Here is a 23,664-nt window from a genome sequence, read left to right as displayed (position 1 = left end):
CACTCTTTCTATGCTGGAGTTATTTAACAGAGAGTGCACCAACAAATAAATGGGAAATAAATTTCATTTACCCAGGCTTTCAGAAAATTTGATTAATCTTTCAAAGAGGCCTGCTGAGGACAGTTAAATATGCAAAAGATGCAAAGTTAATCTCTTTCCTGGCTGAAAAGAAACTGCAAAAATAAATACTTGCTTTTCATTGGTACTCGAGGACTTTTAGTAGACTTCTCTTCCTGCAGTGCATTTAGCGTGGGTTTTTTTGTGAGCGCACAAATATAGAAAGTACTCCAGTACAGTAATTTAGATAGCCAAGGCAGTTATGTTGAACACTTACTAATGAGACATAAATGTTAATACAAAATCACTTATTAAAATTAACACAAAGTTAGACAATTGGACAAATAAAATGTAAGGACAGTAACTCTCTCGATGAGACAAACTGACTTGTCTTTGGATTCTCAGAAATCTCATCCTATTTCAATTCAAATAGAAACATGTCAGCATGGTTGCCATTAATGAAATCCAGGCATTTGTTTACTGGGCAAATAAAACAAATTATTTGGTTAAAAACACAGATATGCTTTACAAGTAGCTTTTTATTAGATACGTTAAACTTGTTATAAAGTTACTTTCATCTTGTGCTACATATGTTATTCTTTAAAACTGGAGAATTTTTACTTTTTTCCCTACCTTCCTAAGTCTTTTTCTTCTATATGATAGGCACAAAATTATCAGAGTGCACCTTGGTATTGCTCATGTTGTTCTCAGAACAAAGTCCTTTGTAATTAGACACTTCCTTGTTCATAGTTTTTCCTGCAGCTTTTTGCCCCTTTCATCTTCACTCACCTGGTTTGTTATTTCAACCTTAGTCTGGAAAAGGAGATGTCATTTCAGCAAATCACTGCTGTTGCCCATGAGGTTATTGGGTCCTTGGCCTGGTAAGCTGTCTTACTCATGCTGAGGTGTATTTGCATTTCATCACAGCTGGTACTGGATCTCACTCAGGTGATGAACTTGCACTGTTCCATCTGCCAACTCCAGGCCCTTCCTTGGAAAAACCTAGGAAGAGTTCTGCTGTTGCAGGGTCATGCTGTCTTTCCTCAGGAGATGGCTGCTTTTGTAGTATTATTGCCTGTATTTCTCCAAGGTTTTAATGCTCTCCAGAGTTCCAAATTACCAAGTTCTCCATTTAACGGCATTGATTAGAGGTAATGTTAGGATTCTTGCCTCTTGGCTCTTAAACATGCCATATCCTACTGCAAGTTTTTCACACAACATCACAGCACAGTTGTATCATACACCTACAGATGTTGAAATTTATACCAAACAATTTTCTATGTGGTAAATGGCAGCTGACTGCCTCATGTCATCAGTCTATGCAATTGGCCCATTTGTCACTACTGATAGTGGTAACCTATGAGGCCTAAAGGTAAACTATGCTAAGGAAGAAAGATTCAAAGCTGGATTTGACAAGATGATATATTTTTAGCTTTGCGTGCATTTTATTTAACTGATGAAGGAGAAGTATTTCATAATCCCAGAGAGAAGAAGGGATTGTGACCTGTTGTAGACATCAGTAAACCAAATGCTTCACCAGCAAGTTCAAGGTCATGATGGTGACTTTGAATAATGTTGCTGAAATGATAGACAACATAAAATTATGACTAAGTAGGGTTATTTGTTGGAATCCTTTAGTGTGCATGCAGAGAGTCTCAGGAAAAAAAAGGCAAAATAGGGAGAGGGAGCTGACTTCAGTGCCATGTTTTTCATCCTCCTGGCTGAGCCTCTGTGGTTGAAACTGCTGATCATGTTCTGCTTTAGAACTTCGTGTAGTAAAAGTAAGGAATGGTAGGATATACGTGTCAACAACTGAGTGTGTTTACTGTAGAAATAAATCAATAAATCAGTGTCTGGTAATGGAATTGTTTGCATGTGTGACTTGGATACATACCACGAAGAACCTGGTTATTGGTTCTCTTCCTTCCATGTTAAGTACAGAAGAATGTACTGATGGAGAAAACCATACAAAAATAGTAATCGTTTATATTAATGAAGGCAATTGCAGTTGTATTAGCTAGGAGGAAAATAGCCATGAAACTGGTTTTAACCCAGTCGGGTAATTCAGAGGATGCAGGATGTCTGCAGAGAAGGATGTTTTCAAATTTCGGAAGCTTTTTGATTGACCTTAACACTTGGTGTAATGAGTTAGATGTTCTCTAGTCCTAGCCAATATTGTACGTTAAATCAGTGTTCTTGTGTGCCATATTCTATTTTCAAATTGAACTTGAACAGTTTATCACCTAGCACAAAGTTGAAATTCACCATTTAGATATATGGTTGCATATGTCACTTTAAATAGGTGCCTGGAATATTTGCTAAGAAATGATGCCAATCCGGGGATCCGAGACAAACAAGGATACAATGCAGTTCATTATTCAGCTGCTTATGGTCATCGCTTATGTCTTGAATTGGTAAGGAAATGTGTCATATATGAAAGCTGCTCTTGAGTATGATGCACAGGGCAGGGGATTCCTCCGCCTTGGTTCTTCATCTGTAAGCTAGGTCAGTAGTGGTTTTGAGTCCCTGTAAGGGTAAATGTTTAAACACCTGGTACTCTTAAAATAGGAGCTAGGTGAGCAGCTAAGATGCTAGATTCTGTCTTAAAAAGAATACACTGCTAAATTCTTTCCTGATGGCTGAAATAAAATAACCACACGTTTATCCCACTGAGAAGTGTTAAGAAATTTCACAAATGTCATCTGAAGGAGCAAGGTAAAATATAGGGAAAAATTGTAAAGTAAGGGTGCCTTTTTAAAAGGTTCATGTAGTTACAGTAACAAACAGCCACATCACAGAATTATAGATAATAAAGCCTCAGGTAGCTTTTTATTAATCCCTTTGCAAAAATGTGTATGTTATTTGATATGCTAATTTTGTCTTCTCTGTGTTGTACAACTTAGTATTTTTAGAAAAATTACACTTTTATATTCAAATTATATACTTCTGTATTCAAACATGAATTCTGAATGTTTTTAATTGCAGATTGCAAGTGAAACGCCTCTTGATGTTGTAAGTGTGTATTCTTTCTCGCTATTAAAAGTACTACTGTGCAGGAAAAGGGAACATGTAGTTTTAAAAATACTGGTTATTTTTAGACCTATTCAACCATTTCCTCAATGCATAGATGTATTATTTAATTTCAGTTACAACTTTAATTGCAATTCAGAATTTTAAAATAGAAAATTATTTTTAAGCCATTTGTTGGGGTTTTTTTTTTACTTAAACATTCATAGGACCATGTTATAAAACTGTGATACTGAGAACTTAGTGATCTGAATGGTTTTGGTGTTCTATTTTACTAGTGTAGTATATTTAATATGGTCTTGAAAAAGACCCACAATAAAGGCTTTATAGAACACATCAGAAAGTAACAAATATAAATGTATATACATAGAAATTTTGATCCTGTTTTATAATGCTTGTGTCATTTTTCTTTAGGAAATGTTTTTCTGTTCTGAGAAATCTATCCTTCCTTCTGGCTTTTCATGCTGTTTTCTTGCTGACTTTTCACCTAATCTAAATAGATAACTTGTTTGGTTTGGGGCTTTTTTCTTGCTACAGCTGTTCTTATCTGTCCTTGTCTTCCTTTTGTATGCCTTTCATCTATATTATTTCATTTGGCTGCTACAGGAAAAATAGTAGTTTTAGTTTAGTTTCTGATTTAATTATTGGATTGTTATGCAAAATTAAACAACTGCGCTTGGGAGATGAATGTGGGGGAGGGGTTGCAGTTATTGCAATTCAAGGAGATCTAGAATTCCTGAAGAAACTGTAATCCTATATTTTTCTTCCTATTTTTCTCCCTTTATTATTTTTCAATCTGTGTATAACTGTAGCAGTTATTGCTGAGCGTTTTTAAAGGTGAGGGGGTTTTGCACTCACTCTGACTTTCTCTACTAAGCTAATGGAAACGTCAGGTACTGACATGCTGAATGATTCAGACAACAGAGCACCTATAAGTCCACTGCATTTAGCTGTAAGTATTTAATTCTTTTTTGATGATAGCTCATCTGATTGCAAACGGTTGTTGGCATAGGTTTATTCATTCTGGATTATATTAAATAGGTCAATAAAACAGTAAGTGAAATGTAAAAATACATACTAATTAATATTCCTGAAAAAACTATATGGGGCAATTTTTTGATTCACTTGCTTCATGGAAAAGCTTTTACTTGGAATCTTCTAATTAATATTTATGTTATAATTTATACTAATGAGACTTTCAGAAAACTTGTTCTATAAGTAATGATGACTTTTTTTTAATCATCATCGTTTTACCCTCTTCATTGTTTAGTATGATAAATGTTGGTCCTTGACACTTAAAGAAAGATTTGCACAAAGAATAGTAGAGAGGACCTGCTGAAACTGTATAAATATACTCAAAATACAGAGTAAGCAGCTCAATATGTAGCTTTCACCTTTGCACTGGGCTTGAAGCAGTTGAAGAGCCATACTGTACTTTCTGAAAGTAGCCTGTCTCGTGCAGTACATACATACGTGTATAGCCAAAGTAAAAAGTAATCTTTAATACTGGTAAAAGAAAGCAGTTAGAAGAGACTGTTCCTGGAAGTTAGTTGTGTCTGAGGGTAGAGCTTATGTATCTCTGAGTATACCTTTAAAATCTATTATGGAAATGATGAAACTATAGTTGTAGATGTTTCTTTTTGTTTACTAACTTATGACACTTTGTCTTGACACATACCCACAGAGTGTTCTCTATGCTGTTCTTTTTATCTTTGTTAGCCCTTCTGATCACTTAACTGTTTCTTCCCCTAAGTGCCTTCTGTTTTACCAGTTAGCTATTTGTTTAACTGTAGCTATTCGTACTGTATTCTTTTTTTCTTAAAATTTTACTGGCTTTTTCTTTTTTAAATATTTTCATTAAAAATCTAATAGAACTTAGTTCTAATTTTGCATATGTTCCTCACTTGAAATAACCTGAGGGTGATTTAACTATAACATAAAGCAATGAAAAATTGGTAGTTGGAGACAGATGATTTTCTGAAGGTAGTTTCAGTTGCTGATTGAAAGGATTAAATTGAAAAACCCACCAACCTTCTTGCTGAACTTGTGGGTTTTTTTAAATTAATAGTAACTCAACTTTCTTGCTGCATCAGTAGCTCTCTGCATGTTAAAACAAAAATACTATTTTCACAGTTTCATTTGTGTAATTCTGGTAAGAAAGGGCAAACTGAAGAATCCTTTTATTCTTGTAGGCCTATCACGGCCACCATCAAGCTCTGGAAGTGCTAGTACAGTCGCTGCTGGACCTTGATGTGAGGAATAATAATGGAAGGACACCGTTGGATCTTGCTGCCTTTAAGGGACATGTGGAATGTGTAGATGTGCTCATTAATCAGGGAGCATCAATCTTGGTGAAAGATTATGTTGTAAAGAGGACTCCAATACATGCTGCAGGTGTGTGCTAACCTCTAGAATTTTGGCTTTTGAATTGTATCATCTTCGAGTTTAAAAATCTGTCATTAATATTCTAAGAAATGGTGATTTTGGAATAGAAAATGTCTTTTAAAGTATATGCTGTGCTGAAAAAAGTATAACAAAGCAGTTGCAGGTAGAAACCAGTATTAAACCAATAAATCATTTTGGCTTGAGGAATGCTGTTCCCCACTGCTTTCTGAAGGGAGCATTGTCCTTGTCCATTCAAACGGCTAGGATAGCTGCGCCAACAGGAGTCAGTGACATGTTCCTGTTTGTCTCCTCATCTTTCACGCAGCCCATACTGTAGGCCCAGACTTAGATATGTGAATTGTGTTGCGTGTCTTGGCAGTAAAATGCTTCTGAAAATGACTGGAGTCATGAAGGATTTTTATCAGTTTGAGAAGAGACATGAAAACTATACTTTGATTTTTCCAAGGATTTAAATGACTGCGGAGTGTTTTCAATATAACAGCAATCCTTTGCAATATTTTCTCACTGTGTTTCCTAGAAAACTTCTATAAACCTGCCTTTCTCAAAGCTAGCGTTCCTACTATATTCTTATTTTTTCCCTCTCTTTGAAAATAGGCTTATTTAAATTGACAGTAATACTTATGGTTATAGAAATGAAGCAGTAAAAAGTGCATTATGTGCGAAACGTGGTCATTCTAATCACTGAATTTGTTGTCCATGAACACAAGCTGTATTATCCTATCTGATTTAGCTTCCCTTAACTTTTGCTAGCCTTTCTGTCAGCTAGAGAAGCATGAATTGTCACTGGTTTTATGTGGTCTGGATACAGCAGCTGTATGTCACAAATAACTTCCCTTCCAATAAGCAATCATTTATCTATCATGAATTGCTTTTAAATGGGATTTCTCAATTTTTTGTTTTCTTTTTCCTTTTAACTGCTTGAATGATTAATTCTATGCGTTACATTTCCTTCCCCTCTTTCTAAATGTGATTTCAGTTATTATTTCATAACTATGCACATGCTGCACTGGTAACAGAATCTGTGTATGATTGGCTAGATATGTGTTTACTTGTGCCTTAAAACAAGCAAAGGTTATGCTAATCACTGTAATTGTTCCTTCTTGTGGATGTGTATAAGCATATAGTCTAATAATGGTTAATGTGAGCAACCGCATCTATGTGTAAAAAGCCAAATATGTGTTGGCAACTGACAGAATCAATTACCTTTAACGCTATACAGTTAAGAATGCCTTATTTCTGAAATAATTTTCTAGTGTTCATATTTTTTGTTTTTAATTAAAGCTATAACAGAGGTAGAGCTGTACAGTGGATTCTCAGGCTATTGAGCTTTAGTCTGAGGAAGTTGCGATTCTGTTTGAGCTGTATACTCAAAGGTAGTTAATGTAAAACTTATATTTTTATGACGTTTTACAGCTACAAATGGTCATTCAGAATGTTTGCGGCTATTGATAGGAAATGCAGAACCACAGAATGCAGTGGACATTCAAGATGGAAATGGACAGTGAGTTTAAACAATATACATTCTGTTCTTCACAAGCGATTGCATTTTATAAAAGGAAGAACTCAATATTTTGCATTGGTGATTTTAAATTTATTACTTTAAAGGGATATGATATTTGAACTAGGACAAATGTGACTGTATTTTGCAATAAACGTAATGTTGTTGATGACGGATGTTCTTGTTCAGTTGTGTCATGTTGCCCAGATGCTGAAAAACTGGATGCTAGTAATTTAATTGGGACTTCTGAATTATGGGATATTAATTTATTTTCTTAATGTAAAATGCAAATAGAGTGGCATTATCAGAGTGAATGTAGTGCTAGAGAAGATCACTGATGATGTAGATTTTAACAGCATTGTTCAGGAGGATAGTAGTTGTTATATTTCAGCTGAGTGCTAGTTTGTTAGGTTTCCTTATAGATTATGCTTTATTTCACTCTCTGCTTAGGACTCCCCTGATGTTGTCAGTTCTCAACGGGCACACTGACTGCGTTTATTCACTCCTTAACAAAGGAGCAAATGTAGATGCCAAAGATAAGTGGGGAAGGACAGCATTGCATAGAGGGGTAAGAGAATATTCCTTTTCTGTCCTTTCCAGTTTTATACTTAATCATTTCAAATACAGACTTCATATGTAGTGTTAAAGAATTTTTCATTATTCTCACCTTGCCATTCTTAATTTTAATTGTCTTTTTAGTTGCTTTCAAAAGGCTAGTTTTTGCCTGTTTGCTACATACCCTCAGAATTCTTCTGGACTGTTAATCTTGCTGTGAAGTGTTGATTGGAGAGGTCCCAGAGTACAGCTTTTTGTTACGGGGGAGAGTAGAGTGAATGGGAGGAAGAAAAGCATGATGCATGCCTTATGCCAAATTTTTTTTATAGTCTCTGCCAGATAAGACAATTCAATGAGCCCTAGAGACTAGCAGTTCATTCAGTGTTATTCCAGGAAATTATTCTGTCATCAATATTGTAATACATTGCTATTTTTCTGACAGAATGGCTGTTTCCAGGAATAAATAAAAATAACAACTTATTTTTGCTTAAAAATGCAGGAAATTGCCTGAAGTTTGCTTGCTTTATTTATACCCCTTGGCTTATGTACATGAGTATTTGTAAATTTGCTATTTCCTCTCTCTCTCCCTCTCACAGGCAGTTACCGGGCATGAGGAATGTGTGGAAGCTTTGCTTCAACATGGTGCTAAGTCCTTGTTACGAGACTGCAGGGGGCGAACCCCTATACACTTGTCAGCTGCATGTGGACATATAGGTGTTCTAGGAGCTCTCCTGCAGTCAGCTGCGTCTGTAGATGCAGTTCCTGCAATAGCAGACAATCATGGCTATACATCGCTGCACTGGGCCTGCTATAATGGTAAAATATGTTAAAATACAGCTCTAAATGTATTATTACTGTTTATAAAAGCAACATATAAAGGCTGTCCTTTTGTATTAGTCAATGTGTCTGTTAAGGGTCGAGGGACCGAGGTAACAACTCCTTGAATTCCTTAACGATCCCCTTTGTCTCGCTGGAGACAGAAGGGGTTTAAGGGGAAAAAAGAAAATTCACACCTCGGTCTGCGTTCGGGAAACTGAAACAAACTTTTAATAAACAATAAATCCACACCACTACACACTACTATACATATGCACAAACCGGGAAAGGGGAAAAAAAATGAAGAAGAGAGGACTTAGATAACCACAGTTTTTAACAGTCTTGTTCAAGGTCAGTGCTCTGGGCAGACACCCAAGTAATGAGGTGGGAGTGAAGACTCTGCAGCTGCGTTCAGGCAGAGAAAGTAGAATCCTCCTCGCGGCGAGACGGGATGGGGGAGTAACCCCGCGGGCAAATTTAACAGCAGGGTCGAGGGACCGAGGTAACAACTCCTTGAATTCCTTAACGATCCCCTTTGTCTCGCTGGAGACAGAAGGGGTTTAAGGGGAAAAAAGAAAATTCACACCTCGGTCTGCGTTCGGGAAACTGAAACAAACTTTTAATAAACAATAAATCCACACCACTACACACTACTATACATATGCACAAACCGGGAAAGGGGAAAAAAAATGAAGAAGAGAGGACTTAGATAACCACAGTTTTTAACAGTCTTGTTCAAGGTCAGTGCTCTGGGCAGACACCCAAGTAATGAGGTGGGAGTGAAGACTCTGCAGCTGCGTTCAGGCAGAGAAAGTAGAATCCTCCTCGCGGCGAGACGGGATGGGGGAGTAACCCCGCGAGCAAATTTAACAGCAGGAAAACTCCCTGTACAGAACAGCCGGGAGTCCGGATATCTCACCCAATTCCGGACGAGACTCACAGCAGTAATAGTTCACAGTCCGTAATCCTCAGGTCCTCTGGGGGTGCAGGCCCTCAGCTCTTGGGCCTGGTCGTTCGCCAGGCCGGGCCTAGCCGGGCCTTGTCGGGCCTTGCATATTCGCAGGAGCTCTCCTCCGTGCAGCCGTCCGGAGTCCAAGAGAGCGACACTCCCCAGCCTGCTGCTTTTAAAGGCTCCCGACGTAACGTTGCATTCACCTGACTCCCTTAACCAATTAAAGGCGGAATTATTGCACTGTGTGGAATAATTCTGTTTGTCCATTTCCCAAAACAAGGAAGTTTTAGCTCAAACCAGGACAGTGACAAAAGGACAGGCGTCTTTATCTTGAGGGGGAATGTATTAACATTTAATACATATAATATGAGGTGTTTATATTTGTATGTAACTTTTGTTGTAAAATGCCTTCTTAGTCTTACGCCTCAAGGAGTCTTTCAAGAAATTCAGCATAGAAATGTGCCACGCATCCAAAAAAAATAACCTTCACAGGGAGTCTTGGGAGGAATGGTTTCAGATAAAATCTTTCAAATCAACCTTGAAAGGCATAGGAAGCTAAAGTATATGGAAGTAATTCAGTAAGAACTTACTTTTTTCAACACTGATCCTTTTTTTGGCTTTAGTGGTGAGGGAGGCCTTAAAAGGTAGGAAATTTATTGAGCTCCTTTGTTAAAGATTTTGTTCTCTGTGTTCATTTCTGACATAAGAGAGGTTCTCATTTCTTCTCTGAGTGACGTGATACAGATCAAGAAGTAAGGGTTTAGGGCTTCATTTTACCAATCATTTTTAAGTGAGTAACTAACTACACTGTCTTCACAGCTGAACCAACCGCGTTATACAACGGTAATTTGAATAACATCTCTTTACCACACTCATAAAATTTAAGTCCTATAACTTGGTCAATTTTCAGATTAATAAAACAGAACTGAAATGCGCTGGATTTGTAGAATGAAAATTTGAGAAATTCACAGGGCTTGTGAAAATACAGATCTTTCGACCTCAGTGAATGTTGAACTAAAGTTGAACATAAAGCATATATGCATAAAAAATCAGATAGTTACAGTTGTTAGCTACCTGTGCGGCAGCAGGCTATAGAATTTTGAAAATAGTAGTATGATAGGCTGAACATCTTCTTTTTAAGCTTTTGATACCACTATTGAATTGTTTTTCCTTTGAGTTTAGCAAGACAGTGGAACAAAAATAACCCTCACATGGTGGACGTATTTTCATGTAGACTAAGTGGTGAGTGTACAGAAGACTTTGAAATGTGGAGGTGTAAAGAACTAAATTAAGTGTTCTGGATGTCCTTCAGACAGCATGAAAGCCCTTCTAAATTTCACAAAATTTACAGTGTTAAATGTCAGTTTGATTTTCAGGATTCTTTAAATGTTCTAATTCCTAAATGTAGCCCTATTGAATATAACAAGTGTGTCTGAGACTTTTAGATTAAGCAATATTTTATTTTATTTAGATAATTTATTTGTTGTAGTCCAGAAATAGACCTTTCCCCTTTTTTTTAATTCCTAACTCTTATATTTGCTTTAGGTCATGACAGTTGTGTAGAGCTCCTCCTGGAACAGGAAGTTTTCCAGAAAATGGAAGGAAATTCTTTCAGTCCGTTGCATTGTGCTGTGTAAGGAAGTGCAAAATTATTCTTCATAGATTTTGTTGCTGTATTTAACAAAAGATTTATCATTCTGTAAGTAACAGCCTGTTTAATTCATCGTAGGATAAATGACAATGAAGGTGCTGCAGAAATGTTAATTGATACACTAGGTGCTGGCATTGTAAATTCAACAGATTCGAAAGGAAGGTAAGAGTGTAAATGCACAGTGAAAGAATGTTTGTAATGTAATAGAGTGGCTCTGCTAACTTCTACAATCATTTGGTACTTAACGTTAATTCCTCCCTCACCCTGTTTTTAATCTTTGAAGATTTTCTTTTTATTCTGTGTTAGAAATAAATTTTAGATTTTTTTAAAATCCTGTTTCAATTCAATAAACTTGAGTTGGCTTTTAATTATATAGCCATGTTAGAGCATATTTTAAATTGTATCACTTTGTGGGTAGTATTTTATGCATTTTTTTTTTTTTTAATGAAATTGTATCTCTCTTATAAACTACACAGAGGAAATTATTTGAAACTTGAAAGGGGACTTTCTAAAGGCAGCAGTCACAACACTAGCAATAATGACTTCAAAGGATTGGTGGGAAGAACTGTCCAGTCTTCTGTATCTGCAGGACCACAGTCAGGGTGCCCCTTGGAATAAAGGAGAAGGCATGGCTGAACATGGCCATATTGTCTTTTTATCTGTTATAGAACTCCTCTTCATGCAGCAGCTTTTACAGACCACATTGAGTGTCTACAGCTTCTGCTCAGTCACAATGCTCAAGTAAATGCCGTAGATTCTTCTGGGAAAACACCTTTAATGATGGCTGCAGAAAATGGACAGACAAATACAGTTGGTAAAGATAAACCTTTATATATTTCAGTACTCAGGTTTTTTTAATCTTACTGTGGGTAAAGTTGCCTTCTGGTTGTCATTGTGGATATATTTTGTCAAAATTATGTTTTCGTTTTGCACGAATGTTAAGCCATAAAGCCTTTAAGGAACATGCTTTTAGTTAATACAGGTCTTTATTTCCCCAGAGGTTCTGGTTAGCAGTGCTAAAGCTGATCTGACTTTGCAAGACAATTCTAAGAACACAGCACTCCATTTGGCTTGCAGCAAGGTGTGTGCGTAGTTCAACTTCTCCGTGCTGAGTTTTGTGTTATTAAGCTCCGTTTGCAAATATTAACTTGCTACTTTTCAAGAATTGCTTTGAATGCCTTCTCAGAGTATTTGTTATATGACAGATGTTTGTTCTGTATTAAGGGTCATGAAACTAGTGCCTTGTTAATACTGGAGAAGATTACGGATAGAAACCTCATCAATGCCACCAATGCAGCCTTGCAAACGTACGTATCAGCAGTGAGTGTGTTTTACAGACGAGTTTTTGGTGCGTATCCTGCTCACAAAAAGGAATATTTTTCAGATTTTTTTTCAATTTTAATTGCCTAATAGGTACCAAGAGTTTAACTGACTTGAGTGACACAGTGTTTTGTTTGTACTTAAAGTTGTAGTTTTTACCTGAGTGAAAGAGATGATAAATCTTAGAGTATTGTGATTCAGGGAATCTTTCGTGGAATTACTACAGTCCACTGAGATTTCCTGTAAACCAATATATCTGGTTATATAAACTATTGATTTTTATCAATTAAAATTCACCATCTAGGAAAAAAAACCACTAGAGCTTGTTAGCAACTCATGTATTTCTCTGGCCTTACATCCCTTCTGGAATCTGTCTTGTTCAAACTCCTGCAAGTCTTCCAACTATTCCCAGAGTTCTGCTTGAACTGAGGAGTTAAGATAGTAAGACTTCCGCCTCTGCTCTTGCTGCTCACCATGGTGCACCTCAGGCAGCTAGAAATAACCAGAAAGCAGGAACAGGACTGATTGCCTCATTTCTGGCTCAAAGTGGGAATGTCCTGAGAGAAGGAAAAGCAAAAATGAGATAGGAACAGAAGCGGGGAAAGTATGCCACCACAGGCTTGTGTCATTCCACCCACATACCTCAGCTTAGAGTCATGGGGAAAAAAAGCTACACATTCGCACATCCATGAAATGTTTATATAAATTGCAAGATTTTAACAGTTGTTTAAAATATTGCTGGTTTAGCAAATGTTTTTTAATAACTAAACTGACTTTCTAAACAGCTTAAACAATGTCCTGTTTTCTGGTAAGATAGGCATTAAAACCATTGGCCTCTATATTAGAATTATTTTAAGTACAGTACTTTTTTTTTCAGTATATCTATGGTTCTAGAATTTTAATACTTTAATATAAGCACCGTAGATACAGCTGCTTCTATTTGTATCTTCTTCATGTCTGGTCTCTAAGTAAGGCACTTGCCTCCAAATCAAAATACAGTTTACAATTACTTCAAACAATTTTAAGAATCTCAAAAGGAATGAAGAGCAATATAAAGCAGAAGGGAAGTAAGCTGATTATTCTGTTTTCTGCTGAATGGTGGCAGGGTTTTATTTAAGCCTGTTGGAAACAATTCTGAAAAACTGTTCCATTTGAAAAAGTAGAGTATTTGAGGTAACGCTATACTTTTCTTGATAGCTCAAGTCACCACAAAACATAGTTATGGTTAATAGTTTGAGCTTTTGAAAAGTAATCTGCTTTATTTTACAGTACAATGTATGAAGGAAGAAATTTTTTTTTATTTCTAATCACAATGGAATATAATGGTTTCTAACAGGCGGATTGACTAAATGCTTCTGCATCTCTTATAAGCATTTACATGCAATAAAATATGACTCTGCTGTGCTGTTAGTATTCTAGTGATTATTGCCAGTGATATGCAGTAACTCTGAGATGTGATGATATCTGTTACTACAGTTCAGTTGAAGGATTTATGAACACTACGGCACTAGGTGTTTCTAACATGATAAAGTTCATAAACAGTCAGGTCTTTTCTAGTAACTACTTCCTTACTCTGTGGTGCCATAAAAAGAAGAAAATTGCACGATTGTTATTGTACGGTTTCTTTGCAATAAAAGAAGAGATTTGCTGGTTTTCCATCTTAGTTGTTATATCTACAATATTTATAGAATGTGTGAATAACAAAGTGTAAATAATTCAATAATCATTTAACTATATTCAAGCTATCTGTCTTACATAGTACCTTGTTTTAAGATTTATATATGAGTTTGCTTGTCTTCACAGACCCTTGCATGTTGCTGCTCGGAACGGACTAACAGTTGTAGTTCAAGAGCTTTTGGGGAAGGGAGCAAGTGTACTTGCTGTAGATGAAAACGGTAAGATAAATGTAACTTTGTTTCCCATAAGGAGCTGTGGTTTTATAAAGCCAGCTCACCAAAAAGCAGTAATCCCTTGGAAATCTTGTATGAGCCTTGCAGTAGGTTCCACCATACAAAAAATGTGGTAGGGATGGGTCATTTTAGCAAAGCAGCAGAAGCTCAAGGAGGATGAAAACTTTTAGAACAATGCAGGTCTCAGCATAGAAAGGTTTGGTTTGCACTTGTAGTTTTATAATGTATACCCTATAAACAGACTAGCTTTGGTATTCTGGAAATTGTCGGAAAAGTGTAACTTTCATCTGGATTGATTTGCCATTCATTTTGTCACAGTAGGTACATTTAGTGTTAGCTTTCAAAAGCAAGTATGAATTACAGATCTCAATTACTGGTCTCGAGCTTCTAGCACATAAAAGTAAGAAAAAGTAACTGCTTTCTCACAGAGAATAAATCCTATACTTGTAAGAATAACAGAAAATTGGATCTCCTGACTTCTTGTTTTCATGTAAGACATCTGGTCTTCTGAAGCTGTGCTTTTAAAAGCACGTGCAAAGTGATGAATACTTTGAGTTTTGAGAGCAATGGAAACTTACATGGGATTTATCAATCTATTTCACCTGTCAGTGTAATTTTTCCTTAATTCTTAGAAGTGTTAGTATTGCTAAACCTGTTGCAAAAGTCCCCTTGATTTCCATAGTGTACCTTTTATTTTAAATGGAAAAGCTGGCAGTAGTGATAGCCAGGTTTTGCTTTAGGTCTACTTGCCTTTGATTTTAGCATTTTACTTCTAGCATATAAGCATTTCTAAAGAAAAAAAAATGCAAACATTTATTTAATTCTAGTAAAGTTAAAATATAGGACTGACCTCTGGTTTTCCTGTAGGTGCCTTTGTGAAAACATGCAAGCCCTAGGGGAGGGAGCAGCTCTGTGTTCGGGCAGGGGGAGCCCTGGTCTTAAGTCTGTGTCCACCACTTTGGCTTATTTTCTGTTGTGCGAGGAAGCTGCTTCACCTCACACTGCCTCTGTTGGCCTGTCTATAAATGAAGAAAGTAATTTTATTTTTTTTTGTCCTGTGAAAGCTTAATGCAAATACAAGTACAGATTATGGGGAACTTCATATGAGAAAGACTATTTCAGTAGAGATGGGACCTTTACTAACATCTTATTAAAAGAACATTTATAGTGTTTATACCTATTGTTGCCCTGACATATGAATGATCAGTTTGCAGTTGTTTAAGGGACACAAAAATATAATTTGTTCTTAAAATTATAAAATAATATATACGAAAATAAATTGCTGGTGGACACAGATGTCAGTCTTTAATGGTGCAAGCAGTTACTTCATTTTGCTATGTCTAAGGCAAGAACAAACTGATATTTCATTCTTAGTTATGAAAGCCAGACACTTAAGATTACAACTGAATATTGGTATGAAACTGGTTTTAGAGAACTTTTAAAAGTAGCAAGTGATATTCTCATCTTTACATGGCTCTTTAATGTCTTCTGTTATGAACTGGGATGCTCAAAGGTAGATGGTGACTGCTCGTTATGCTCCTTTGAGTTTTATCAAATCATGTTAGTGAAAGAAATGTTGTGGAGTATGGCCAGCCTGAATAAGCTTACTTTATGTGTCATCTTACCTTCATACCAACCAACTCCAGCAACCGTAGATACTAAATGGTGTGCATCTGAGTATGAATGCTGAGCCTTCTGCTCTGCCTGACATGCCTGAAATGCAGTCTTCATCCGAGCATAGCAAGCTCTGGCTCGTGCTTCTGAATCCTCTCAAAATGTATCTCTTCTGCAGACTGTCACTGGTAACTCTGAGCTGTTTAAGTGCTGTGATACGTTACTAACAAGGACAACATCTGCTGAGCTGTGCTGAGCTGCGCTTCTGTATGGCCTTATCACATGGTCAGCTGGTGTTCTGTGCTTGAATTACCTGTGCATTTCCTTGGATTGTGTCCTTTGGGCAGGGACTGTCGTCTTAACCTGTTCTAAGCATCAAGCACAAGGTCTGTCTTGAGGAAATAGTAGTTCAACTGCAAGACCCCTGCTTGCTTTTTTCTTAATTTCTAGCTACAGTTATTTTCCATAATGTGCCTACTTGTTTAAAACTTGTGTGCAATCGCACAACGCAGTGACTATGCCTGAGCTTTATCCTAACACTTGACCTGGATCTACTTCTACAATAAAGATGATTCCTTAGCAGTTGAAACACTTGCTGGTGGAACAGGTGAAATTGCCTTATTTTCCATGCCTTCCTAAGGTCTGATAGAAATCCATCATGCGTTTCACTATAAAGCCATCTATTATTTAAAATTGCTTGTGTGCTTTTTACCTGGATGTTGTACACCTTTCAAGTTGCAGACTGGGAGTAGTGCGGAACTTCAGATTTCCAAATGTACCTGAACATGAGTCTTCCTGTTCAGCTCACTGCGGGCATATCTATCGCATGCAGTGAGAGATACTGCAAGGGTGCTACAAGGTGATCTGGCCTGCCACTTCTGCGTGGAGCTGGGTAGAGGTTTTGGCCAACTTCTTCGGTCTTGGCAGCAGAATTAGCTGTTATCTGTGGTTGTACTTATGTGACTGCCCTGCTTCTAGAACTGTGACAGTCACCACCAAGTGCAGTGCCGTGGTGTTGTAGATGCACGCTGAGACCTGTGGCAAAACTCCTTACGTGTCTTGCTGAATGATTAAGGCTAAAGCCTGAGTTGGGAGCAATATGTGGATCTCCACTGAGGAGAATTTCAAGTGTATTTCTTGACACTGAATGAGCAGAAGCAAGTACATCAGGAGAGGGGAAGCTGCAGAAGGAGAAATGTTGGAGGATTATTAGAGCCACATTACCCAGAAAAGATTTCACAGCTACATGACCTTGACTACAAATCATTCTGCAGCTGGAGACCTCCTGCATTTGGAGGTTGTCATAGCAGCACTGCCGGGCAGGAGTTTGGCTGGACCAGTTGTGCAACCAAGAGGTGTAGTTTCTGTGTGCAATTCCTAACCTACTAATCTAGCTGGCATTTCCGCAAACGTCTGTGGATTTCTTAATTGATATCCATCACGTAAAAGTTAGCCATTGGCTCTATAGTTTATGTTACTGTGTATTGTAATGTCTAGGCTGGCCCTGATGCTTTAGCCAGTTTGTCACTGAGGTAGGGTAGCCTTATTAAAATAACTGTCTGGGATGAACAGCTCTCTGGAATCTTCTGGGTGAGTATTTAACCTGTCGAGCTGTAGTTTCTGCAGTGGCTCTCTAGTGAATGCGTTCACCCATCACTGTTGGCTGCCTTAGCTGCCTCTCCTCAACCAGGGTACTTTCTTACCATTTTCAATTGCAGGCTTTCCTTGCTGGCCTAGAGTGTCTTACTGAGCTTCACAAAAGAATTACAACTCTGTTTCAAAGCCCACTAACTTCTGGGAGATGTTGTAACCAAAAGTTAAAAAATTAAAATTAAATGCATTATCAATTAGAAGTTGGTTTGGTTTTTTATTTTAAACAGTGCGGAACTAAAATACTTTTGCAGCTGAAAGATAGTATGATCTGGGAGAAATTTTTGCATTGACTTTATTTTAAATGAAGCTTTTGTGTTTTCTTGACTTTCTAGGTTATACACCAGCTTTGGCCTGTGCACCCAATAAGGATGTGGCTGATTGCCTGGCTCTCATTCTGGCCACGATGATGCCTGTTTCATCGAGCAGCACATTACCTTCCCTTACATTCAATGCCATTAATCATTACACCAACACCTCAAAAACTGTCACATTTGATTCCTTGCCAATCATGAGGAGCGACCATAGCTCTTACTGTACTTTCAACAACATTGGCAGGGAAGGTGGTTACCCATATACAGAAGAAGACGAACTCAATGATTCAGATTCGGAGACCTACTAGAAGTCACATTTTGTAGGTCAGAAGAGTGAACGCTCACACTGGAAGGTCAGACTTGTGCTATCATAAAGCTATCTGTATGAATATAAAAAGAGGACAAACCTTTGAGAAGATTTTTTTTATTGTGGTTGCATATAAAAAAAAAATCTGTGAGACTCTAGGAAGATTTTTAAGAGCATATTTTGCAGAAGATGCATAAATTCTTGAATAAAGTACTTGGAATCCATAGCAAAAAATAATAAAGAATGTCAAAACTGTTTTATTTAACTTTATTCTACCATTCTGTTTCTGGTGCCGGGAGTAATTTCTGCAGAATGGGCACCCTACTTGATGTAAATGAACACCACAATTGTACAACACCAAGGATGCTAGATTTAAATATAATCAATAAAACTAAAACCATTTTGAAGGCAATAAATGAGTTTGGTACAGTAGGCATTGTTTGTGCTGCAAATTGCCAAAGGACCAAATAACTTAAAAGGTTTTTTTAATTAAATAAGTTTTTGTGAAAACTGGAATAGGTTATTTGAGAAATTGTTTCAACCAAACCTTAATTACTTCTGGAAAGGAAGCTTAGATTTGGTTTAAATGTTGATTTTTTTTATTATTATTTTTAATCTTCTGAAAGCCTTCCGACACTATTAAATGTACCATGAAAGAAAGCAGATGTACTTTTAGGTTTTGTTTCCTTTTTGTTTTAGGTGAAATGAAAATGAGGTTGTCATACTTTTATAATACTAAAATTAAACCAGCTAACAAGGTGAAGTCAGGGTGAAAAATGTACAGTGTAATAAACAAGAGAAGGGGTGGGAGATGTGGGAGGGAAGCAGTAATTGTTGCACAGTTTTAGATTTTTTTAACTTCTGGATTTTGGATTGAGATTTTTTAATTTAAAAATACACTAGTAACTTGGAAACTATGAAACTGCATAAAAAATTGAAATGTCTTCATAACCCTGTTGTGACTGAGAGTTCTTTCCAATAATTTGTCAACTTCCTTACATCATAAATTCGTATGTAAGATTAAAATTGTATAACCCTATCCCTTTTCTTTATTTTAATCTTGGAATTACAAGGTGGGGGAGGTGAATTTAAAAGTATATTTCCCTATTAGAGAAAAAAGTACAGTGTCTGGTCTGTGGGAAGAGCTGTGTATCTTTGTCGTGATCCATTTAGAAAATAAACAGCAGAAACAGGTCCCTGTAATGTAGTTCAGACTTGCCCAAGTTTATTTTTTTTAATTTATAACAGACTACTGTGGGGTTTTTTAATTGTCTGAAGAAGGAAAAACTGACATAACTGAAGTTTTTGTCTGTTAAATATGGCTATTTACTTTATTTGGCTCTGCTTTAACTATAACTGCTACTTTTCAAGTGAATTTGTTTCTGTACATGCAAGGAATCCTTGCGTGTCCTGGTAAAGTACAAATAAATTACTACAAACTGATTCCAATTTCCTTTTTATCCTTTTTGTATTGTGAAACTGGAAATCTTTATTATATTGTAAATTATCAGCTGGTTTTCTGAACATACTGTGGAAACACGGGACAATATTTTGATCTATTTGATAATTTTGTGAGGTTTTTTGAGGAATTAATGAGCATGTACATAGAAATAGTGACTGCTTGAATACTGTATTTACCTGCACTCTTTCAGTACTTCAAGATTCCTGTATATTTTACAAAATGTAATAAAACCCAAATGTGAGTTCTACTAATGAATAATTTATTTGTATCTACTAAGCATCAATGACAAAATTCTCTTGTTGAACTGTTAGACTTTACAAACTGTACTTCACAAAGGCTTTGCTGGCATTTTAATTCTGAAATGAAGGTGAGGTATGTAAATCTAAAGTAATTCTTAAATTACTTCATTATTCCTTTAGGCTTCCTTTTAGGTGTTACTTTCTTAACCGTTTGAGCCTGTGTTCAGTGTTCATATGTGCACTGTTTGTCTGTGAGCAGAATTAGATGACTTCAGGCAGATCGTGGTTTCCGCACTTCCTTCCCTCTGACTCTCTGAAGTACGGAGCTCCGTGGAAGTTAAGTACGAGCCTCAGCTGAGCGTGCAGGCAGCAGAAGATCCATATTGGCCTGTCTTGAGATTCACTGCATCTGTTTAAATACAAAGGTTGGAGTAGCACGGACCCGTTTTTCATCCTGTGGAAAATCGGGATCAGGTGGCCAAGCAGCATGCCTGTTACTTAAAAGGTAACAACTGCATATTTCTGTTAATGAAACTGTCCAGGCTTTGTTGCTTCAAAGGAACTGTGAGGAGATTATATTAATAGGCCTTTATTATCTGTGCTACCTTCTCTTTGACTTCAAGATGACCTGTAACCTCAGAGTGCAGTGTCTGTAGCCACAGGGCAGTTAACAGCAAGGGACACTCCTGTCTTATCTGAAAAATTAGCAGGGTAGCAGAGATTACCTCTGTCCGCTGTGTGCCTGGAAGGTGGAGGAGAAAAAGCTCAGAAGCTCAGAAAATGGTTTAAAAGTTAAAGATTTGGATACAGAATACAGGCAAATGCAGAAAACAGGGCTGTTGAACACCTTCATTTCTGATGTCAATCAGAAATCACGCCTCTCTTCCATTCCATTACCACTCATCTCCTGAGGAAGAAAACTTATTGCTGTGTTAAATTATTTTTAAACTAATTTTGTGAACTTTTTAGAGATAAAGGTATGTCTTTTTCTATTACAAATGGTTAATTGCATTTAGGAATTCAGAGTTACACGGTTTGTGTGTCTCATCATTAGAATTTATCTCGTTATTAGAATTCCTCTATTCTCATCATTAGCATTTATTCAGTAAACCTGTAGATTGCAATTTGCATTAATTTATTTGGTTGCTCCTACTTCAAACAAACAAAACAAACCCAAGCAAAACCCAAAAAACCTCCATTACTACCTGGCAGTGGGGGTAGAACGGTAAGTGTGCCTTGAAAGTGGTAATTCGGACTATTGTTAGAATATGGTCTTATTCCAAAAATGGAAAGTGGTTTGTTCCGAGAAGATGCAACTGAGAGACCACTTTCTTAATGACAGGTCACAGAACAGAAGGTTCCTTGTTTCTAAAGAACTATTGCTGTCTTTGGCTGGTGGGGTCTTACTATTTAAAGAAATAAAAAGAAAAAAGCGTTCGTACCTCGGTGGAGGCCTGTTCACTTCCAGAAAATTGTATTGAAACCTCCCTCTTTCCAAAAGAAATCCTCCTCTTTTTGTACGGATGAACAGGGCACGGTTATTGTTACAACCTTCATACAAACAATCTCTTGGATTTCCACCAAGAGCGAGCAGTGAGCTTTGGCCGGACCACTGAAGCAGTGTATTAGAGTAAAACAAACCCTTCTTAGCCTGGGGAAAAAGAAATCAAACGGACATCAGGAATGAGGACAACCAGCTCTGCTCAGCTTCCTGTATACTCTGACTTCTGGGATGTTTCATGCATTTTTCAGTTCTCAGGGTAAATGATCTGCAGGAAAAAATGCCACATTAGTATGAGCCTCCCGGGCTGAGCTGTTCCTTTCAAGAGTGCAGCGTGGCAGCATAAATGCTGGATGCTCTTAATGGAGAATCAGTCTGTCTCCCCCTGCCCCCCACCAAGTCACCCCACTGTAATCAAAAAGATTTTTCTTGTAATTTCTTACAGAATGTTGAGATCTCTTTGTGTTTCCTGGTTTGTATTTCCTCCATTTCTCTTTATTGCTTCCCCACCCCTTGGTAACTTTGAAATAATCATATGAATCTATTTATAACAATCAGAGCTAGAAATACGCACTTTTAGAACTCAGATCTTGGTCGTGGTAGGGTTTTTTTCTGGTTGAATGTTCCCTTGTTTAAAGTTCAGACTTGTCTGCCAGACTAAAGAATTAATAAATGTTTTAAGAAATTAATTTTTAAATATTGATGACTTCAAAGTTCTGCTCTTTATAACATCTACACAAAGAGCACTGAGGATCCCAAAGCTGTTACTGAAGCCATATGAAAGATCACTAAAAAGGAGCACGAGATAATGTTTACAGATTCTTCAACCAAATAATTCTGGTTTTGAGAGAAATTAGCCTTCTTGTCTTGCCCAGACATTATCATCCATTTAAAGGCAACGATACTGTAGGAATCCATAACAACATACTCTATTTATATTCCAGTTGAGGGGAAAAAAAATAAAGAGAGAATATTCATTAAATCCAGTTGGTTGGAGATAACATGTGGTGTTCTGGTAGCTCAGCTTTTTTATTGGCAAAAACAATGCGGTGACCTTTCTGTTAATCATGCAATAACTGGGTGAGAGGGTATGTCTGTAGAAAAATAGTAAGCAACAGCCAATACTGTACAAAGGACCGTTGTCTAGCACATACTTGGGAGAAGTGTTATCACATGCATAATCATGGAATGCTTTTGACAGCGCTAGATGCGTCTGGGTAGCCCACGCTACATTAATTCCATGTTTGGATATGTCAGGTTCACATCTTAAAAACAGAAACCTAAATAAAAAGGGTAAGTGTTTATGGAAACAGCACTTCTGGAGAACTGGAGGATGTGCTCTTTGTCTCAGTGTTCCACAGGGCGGGTGAGGGACCTCCATGGGCTTCCCCAGCAGCAGCACCCTCCTCATCTCCCACCACTGTGTCTGCTGTGTCGCTCTGCTGGTGGTACATACCCACTTCCCAACAGAAAACATCGTGCTTTTGGTTAGAGAGCATTGGTTCCTGTAACAATAGTGCCAGATAATCCAGTCCTGGCCAGAATCAGACTAATAACCTTGGAGAGAAGGGCCCTTATAATCTCTTAAGAAGTAGTTTAAGCTTTAAATACTACTTCTGTAGGCCTGGATTTAGATTCAGCGAAATTCATATAAATCCTTAAATTCAAGATTGACTTAATTATTGCCTCATGTAGCAATCTCTGTGATTTGTGATGACTTTCCTGTAATAATCCTTTAATATGCTGCAGAAGATGATGGGAGAAGAGTTGGAGAAGAATTCTTTCAGATTAGGATTAAAAAATTTTCTATCAATCTACAGTGGTAACTCTAAATTGGACAGGATAAGAATTTATAAAGCATGGGTCTCCTTTACAGACTGAAACGTGAAGAGACACAACCCAGGCCTTTGTTTGGTAGCTGATAGGGTTGGCTCTGTTATTTTCCTGGAGTCCTTTCTGACTATAATACCCCTGTTTCGAGGAACACTAACTGCAAAGGAGCCACCATGCATCAATGTGAAATGGCAAAACAACTGATTATTCTTCAGAAGATGTGCTGTTATATTTATAATGATCCTTACCACAAAAATCCCTTTGTTTTACTGCTACACAGGAGAAGTAAACAGCTGGATGTTGTAAATGTCACCCAGGCCTCTAGTCTGATCCATGTGTCCTCTCCTACCTGCCAAGGTAGAAGGCAGCCTCAGAAGGAGCATTTCTTTGAGTTGTTCAGTCATCTAGATCCCAGGAAAATCGCTGGAGTGTTTTGGTTTCCTTTCCTTGAGAGAAAAGTAGTTACAGATGCAACTAAAATTTTCAAGCTGTGGGCTTTTTCCCATCTCTGCAACTCTCCTTGCAACTCAGCATTCCTGATGGAGGAAGAAG

The 23,664-nt window shown here is 37.3% G+C and overlaps 1 protein-coding gene across 2 annotated transcripts in view; it reads left to right on the top strand.

Annotated features, from left to right (window-relative positions):
- Positions 1–18,311, top strand: part of ANKRD28 (ankyrin repeat domain 28) — a 76,474-nt gene extending 58,163 nt beyond the window's left edge. For both annotated transcript variants that reach the window (XM_010135820.1, XM_010135819.1), the window contains exons 15-28: positions 2,360–2,471; positions 3,043–3,069; positions 3,962–4,036; positions 5,277–5,478; positions 6,904–6,991; positions 7,439–7,556; positions 8,140–8,359; positions 10,857–10,944; positions 11,041–11,124; positions 11,631–11,776; positions 11,961–12,043; positions 12,187–12,269; positions 14,086–14,177; positions 17,792–18,311. In XM_010135820.1, the coding sequence (XP_010134122.1) occupies positions 2,360–2,471; positions 3,043–3,069; positions 3,962–4,036; positions 5,277–5,478; positions 6,904–6,991; positions 7,439–7,556; positions 8,140–8,359; positions 10,857–10,944; positions 11,041–11,124; positions 11,631–11,776; positions 11,961–12,043; positions 12,187–12,269; positions 14,086–14,177; positions 17,792–18,078 (1,705 nt within the window). In that variant the 3' untranslated portion in view covers positions 18,079–18,311. The remainder of the gene's footprint in view (positions 1–2,359; positions 2,472–3,042; positions 3,070–3,961; positions 4,037–5,276; positions 5,479–6,903; positions 6,992–7,438; positions 7,557–8,139; positions 8,360–10,856; positions 10,945–11,040; positions 11,125–11,630; positions 11,777–11,960; positions 12,044–12,186; positions 12,270–14,085; positions 14,178–17,791) is intronic.
- Positions 18,312–23,664: the final 5,353 nt, after the last annotated feature.

Source organism: Buceros rhinoceros, unplaced genomic scaffold, assembly GCF_000710305.1.
Source record: "Buceros rhinoceros silvestris isolate BGI_N320 unplaced genomic scaffold, ASM71030v1 scaffold255, whole genome shotgun sequence".
In the NCBI taxonomy this organism is placed as follows: Eukaryota; Metazoa; Chordata; class Aves; order Bucerotiformes; family Bucerotidae; genus Buceros; species Buceros rhinoceros.
The sequence above is the reverse complement of the archived record's forward strand: the minus strand, read 5'-3'. Positions and strand labels throughout refer to the sequence as shown.